Below are 5,689 nucleotides of genomic sequence, written 5' to 3' on the forward strand. Positions count from 1 at the left end.
AGCACTGCAGCAGGCACAGTGGCTGCCTGGCCTCCTGCTGCCCCTGCCAGAGGCTGGCAGCACCTCAGCCCGGGGGTGTCGCGCCCTGCTCGGCACCTCGCGGAGATGGCCCTCGTCATGAGCAATGGGCACGGGGACCTCGGTTCAAGGAAGCACGTTGCAGTGCTGCATTCAGGTGGTCTCCACAAATCCATAGCATTTTATGGAGGCCAGCACTGTCACAGAGTGCCCGTTGCCTGCCCCTGCTTGCGCTCACAGGACTGCCACGCAGCACGGCGGTGACCAAGCTGCCAGAGCCCTCAGGCCTTACACCAAGGCATGGGGTCAGAAGGAGAGTGTGGAAGTGGAAGAAGGACAGCACTTGAGAGCCAAGGGCTGGTGTTCCCTGGTACTGCTGCCATGCCAGGAACCTTTTCCCCTCCGTCTGTGGACACAGGAACTGTCCCTGCAGCTCCAGAAAGGCCTTGGAAGGAAGAATCCCAGCCAAAATATAGTTTCCTAATGGCCCTTTGGCTTTGTTAGATGAGGAGAGAGCAGGGCACCTTCAGAAAAGAAAATCACAGAAGGAATTAGAATGGGGATGACAACTTTATCAGAACTGAAATACCACAAGTAACTACAAAAAATTCAGAAGAGAGTCAGGGTCTGTGATGAACTACATTATAAATGCTATTCATCATTTTAATGCTTTAGAAGAACATCCAGCTATCAGTTTGCACATTGCACCCTTCAGCTCCTGGTTCCTCATGCTGTAGATGAGGGGGTTCACTGCTGGAGGCACCACCGAGTACAGAACTGCCACCACCAGGTCCAGGGATGGGGAGGAGATGGAGCGGGGTTTCAGGTAGGCAAACGTGGCAGTGCTGACAAAGAGGGAGACCACGGCCAGGTGAGGGAGGCACGTGGAAAAGGCTTTGTGCCGTCCCTGCTCAGAGGGGATCCTCAGCACAGCCCTGAAGATCTGCATGTAAGACAGAACAATAAAAACAAAACAGCCAAATAATAAAGAAGCACCAGCCACAATTAGCCCCACTTCCCTGAGGTAGGTGTGTGAGCAGGAGAGCTTGAGGATCTGTGGGATTTCACAGAAGACCTGTCCCAGGGCATTGCCTTGGCAGAGCGGCAGTGACAGTGTATTGGCCGTGTGCAGCGCAGCACAGAGAAACCCACTGGCCCAGGCAGCTGCTGCCATGTGGACACAAGCTCTGCTGCCCAGCAGGGTCCCGTAGTGCAGGGGCTGGCAGATGGCCACGTAGCGGTCATAGGCCATGACGGTGAGGAGAGAACACTCCGCTGAAAGGAAAAAGACAATCAGGAAGAGCTGTGCAGCACATCCTGAGTAGGAGATGTCCCTGGTGTCCCAGAGGGAGTTGGCCATGGCTTTGGGGACAATAGTGGATATGGAGCCTAGGTCGATGAGAGAGAGGTTGAGGAGGAAGAAGTACATGGGGGTTTGCAGGTGGTGGTCGCACACTATGGCAGTGATGATGAGTCCGTTGGCCATGAGGGCAGCCAGGTAGATGCCCAGGGAGAGCCAGAAGTGCAAGAGCTGCAGCTCCCGCGTGTCTGCCAATGCCAGGAGGAGGAACTGGGTGATGGAGCTGCTGTTGGACATGTGCTGCCTCTGGGCATATGGTCCTGTCACAGGAGAAAAAGACAGTGATAATTTAGGGGAGACTTCTGCAAGCAAAATCAAAGCCATTTCCCACAGACCATCCCCCCGTCACACACAGACATCCCTCTCTTTTCTCGGAGACCTTCCTGCAGCTGTGTGGCTGCAGCCCTGCTTGGTGCTGGCCGTGTGGGTGATGAAGAGCAGGGCATCTGCCCACGGGCTCTTGACCAGCCAGCCCCACTCTGCAGCAGTGGGTGGGGGCAGGGACCAGTCCTGGTGTTTAACTTTGTCCTCTGAAACCAGTGCCAACGCAGAAGGGCTGGTCAGCATCTGCAGCGCCAGTGCTAAGGAACGGGAAGGGTGAAGGCATTGTAAGAGAGCTTGAGTTTTTTTCACAGCTCCCCCCCATCTCTCCTGTTGAGTATTTTCAGATGTCAGAAAAGCAGAGCATTTTTGCTGCCCTCCGGTGGAACAGAGTGAGGTCTGTGAGGCAAGAGGATTGCCTGTGGGTGAGTGCCCAGTGAGGGGAGGCGGTCTGTCCATCAGGTTCCCAGTTTCTATGGGCTTGCACCTTCCTGAGATGAATGGTGGCCACACTCCCATGTTACCCTGAAATACCACAAGGCACTGCTGAGAACGGACTGACCCACCACAGACCAGTAAAGGTTGTAGACTTTCATCAGAACTCAGCATCCCACCCACAGCAAAGGATACACAGCTCATTTCACCCACCCCAACAGTGTTTTCTCCATCACAGAAACTCTACGCTTCTATGTGGGGCTTTCAGATCATTAATGGGTGCGAGGGGACAGGTTTCCACTCTGGAGGGCAACTCGCTGCTTGGAAGGGAACTTCAAGGAGGTAGCCAAGTGCCCTAACAAGAGCATCAGGTTCAGGGAGAACCAGCCCCTTGCCCAGCCCCACATAGGGCATTGCCCACAGCCCCACAGCTGAGAGGAAAGCTGGGACACTTGTTCCCATGGACACACCTGCAGGAGAGGACCCACAAGGTCAGAGTGTGACTCTGCAGCTGAAACACCCATCCCCAGAGAGCCTGACAGCAAGAGCTAGAGAATAAAACTAACCCAAAACGGCAGAGAAAGAAGTAAAATTGCACTGATGGTCTAGGTAAGAGTGTCCAGGGCGAGCGAGCCAGGCACTGAGGGCAGCGTTGCCCTTGCCCAGCTCTGCTCACCACCTCCCACACACCAACACTGCCGGGCAGCTGCTCTCAGCCCCTGTGCTCTGCAGAGGGACCGGGGCACGTGGCTGCAGAGCTGCACCGCGGCTCTGCTGGAGCTCTGGCTGCAGAGGGGGTGGCTCACGCCTCGGGACCCCCAGCCCTGAGGGCAGAGGCTTTGCTGGGGGGAGAGCAGGCCAGGGGGATGCCTCAGAGAAAGGGGTCTGCACTGCCCATGGTCAGAGAGAGCTTTCTGATTCTCCCTTCAACAACAATTCTGTCTGAAGTTTCCTATCAGTCCTTGCAATATCCTGGATGTCAGGAGACTTTCCTTGTGGGAGGTATCTCCCTGTGCCAGGTCTTTCCCTGTCAGTGCTCACAGACCACATCTCTGCCTCTGTGCACTGGCCCCGCACAAACGTGCCTCTCTGAAGGGCACTGGCTGGGCACAGGGTCCTGTCCGCAGGGGGAAAAGGGCAGCTCAGAACGACCCTGATGGCTCCAGCAAAGGTGCTGCTGCTGCTGTTCATAGGCGGAGGAGTGGCTGAGGGCACTTCAGGAGGCTCCTGGCAGACCTCCTCATCACTCAGAGTTACAGCTGGCAGTCTCAGGGACATCTTCAAACTCGAGATCTCCATTAACATTTCTGCCTCCCCTCTCCTGCCCCCAACAACAGAAAACTGAAAACAAAGATTGAGGAGAGCCCTGGATTTATCATAGCAATCCCTGCGCTGACCTTCGATACGAAAAGTCTCATCCAGACATATTCTGAGGGTAACCTATACTTCTAAGCAGCGCTCACCCTTGCGGCACACTCTCAACAGCAGAGAGATCCTTCCCTATCAGGGGTCGGTCCATACGCCCCCAGAGCTGTCGGGAGCCCCCCGGCAGGCTGAGAGCTGCCCCTGGCAGGCGGCAGAGACCCTGCCCCAGCACACAGCCCCCTGGGCTGCAGGGACCCTGCTGGCAAGGACAGCCCTGGGCACCCCTGCCTGCACAGCCACCTTCACAGCCCTGCAGCCGGCCCTGGCACAAGGCAGCCCACATGCCCTGGCCCTCCCACGCTGCAGCAGGGAAGCCCTGCTCTGCAGCACACTGGCCTCCTCCACAGCAAAAGGCTCCCACACGGTCCCACAGGCTGGGGGGGCCCCAGCTGCTGCAGACCCGGCTAGGAACTGCAGAGGCATTGCCCTGCAGCCACACACTTACCAGCTCCAGGGCTCTGCAGATTTCTCCAGCAGGGAGCTCTCAGCAGCCCCCCACCAAGGGCTGCTTTTGAGCTCTCCCTGCCTCCCTCCTCTGCCCCTCTGGGCTCCCTCCAGCTGTCCCTGGGGCTGCAGGGGAACCTGCTGGGCAGCAGGATGAGGCAATCCCTCATGGGCCTTGCCTCACCTGGGGGGACACACTTATTTCCAGCAGTGGCAATTCCCTTACTAGAAAAAGTTTTCTGCAGGAGTATCAACTTTTGTTAACCCATTACTAGAGAGGACACCAGGAAAACTGCAGCAAAGGATCCAAGTACTCCTAAAAGTGTGTGTGTGCATGTGTGTGTCTGGTGGTTCTGCAGGCAGGGGCAGGGAGGATGTCTTCAGTGCTTCAGTAAGCCCTGCAGAGCCCATTTCAGCACTTCATTGCACAGTCCGAGGGCTCAAGACCCAGCTCTCCTTTGCCCAGGCCATGTCTCTGCTCTGAAGCAAAGCCTTTGCACCCCCGGGCTCGGGGACACTTGGTACCAGGTTGCCTCATGGCCAGGCAGAGCTGGGCTGGTGCCACAGCTGGGGGGCTTCAGCCCAGATGTGCAGCAGTGCTTTCATGTTACGACAAGGGGTTTCCTCAGACTCTTGGTTTTTAATGAGCCTGGCAGTTTCCAAAGAGAGATGAGACCCTTGTGTCTGACCAAGCTGCCCACGACCTGTGCTTTGGCAGCCCACTGTATCCGAGGGTGACTCTACCAACCTATCCAGGAACCCTGCTGACAGCATTATTGAGTCAGAGCCCTTAAAACACCTACTCACATCTCCACAGACTTACAGAAAATGAACTTCAGCTGAAGATTTTTATTATTCAAGTTTGTGACAGAGTAAGGTTCAAAGAATGCCAGTAATGGTAGGCTGACTGCAAAACACGCTTAAAGCAACACACTGAGCAACAGCTACCGTGAGTTAGTGCTAGCATAAAGTTCTTACCCTATAGGCGTCCCTAGGGGGAACGACAGGTTCAGCCCATCCACTGATCCCAGAAGTTCCCATGGAGTCTCCACTCACTTATCCCCTCATTGTCCACTTTGACACTTCATAGCACGTTGCTTATTCATTTACCTACATGGGATAGGTTACAAGTTTCTCACTCGTGAGGTACGTTAGTGCTCACCCTCAGGCAGCACCACGGAAGGCTTTCACTGACTGCACATGCTCCCCAAGCGGGGTTTTGCCCGCGTTTGAGGGCTGTTTGACATGGAGGTTGCAATCTGTCACTACCACAGTTACCTTTGTCTTACTGTTGACTGGGGGTTTTTTGGTTTGTGTTTTTAGGGTTTTTTGGGTTTGTTTTGGGGTTTTTTTTTATATGTATGAGGGTTGAAAGACCTTACCAGCTTGTCTTCGGCTGTGGCCAGAACTTCCTTGCTTGAATGCTCCTTCCTTTGGCAATGGTGTTCTTTCCACCCCTTGTTCTATGTCACTCATCCTTCCCAAGGTGACTCCCTTGGTCAGAAGTCCCTTCATTCCCAGAGAGTGGGTCCTCACTTGACCTCACTTTGTTCACAGAGGTGTTTATCAGATAGTGAACCACTGAATCACTGTGGTAATTGAGGAGTTTAGAACACCCGCCACCTCCGGACTTATTTCAGTCCTGGCCCAGTTCATTGTATTGACATTTTGGTGGAGCTTGAGTGA

The 5,689-nt window shown here is 55.0% G+C and overlaps 1 protein-coding gene across 1 annotated transcript; it reads right to left on the minus strand.

Moving 5' to 3' along the window:
* Positions 1–676: 676 nt before the first annotated feature.
* On the minus strand, positions 677–1,630 carry LOC129734328 (olfactory receptor 14C36-like). The gene has a single exon (XM_055697213.1). It carries the CDS (start codon positions 1,613–1,615, stop codon positions 677–679), a length of 939 nt encoding a protein of 312 aa, XP_055553188.1. The 5' UTR covers positions 1,616–1,630.
* Between the last annotated feature and the right edge of the window lie 4,059 nt (positions 1,631–5,689).

Source organism: Falco cherrug, chromosome 19 (assembly GCF_023634085.1).
Source record: "Falco cherrug isolate bFalChe1 chromosome 19, bFalChe1.pri, whole genome shotgun sequence".
Taxonomy (NCBI): domain Eukaryota; kingdom Metazoa; phylum Chordata; class Aves; order Falconiformes; family Falconidae; genus Falco; species Falco cherrug.

Coding starts and splice junctions, on each gene's coding strand:
- LOC129734328 (XM_055697213.1), bottom strand. CDS start 1,615: ATGTCCAACAGCAGCTCCATCACCCAGTTCCTCCTCCTGGCATTGGCA.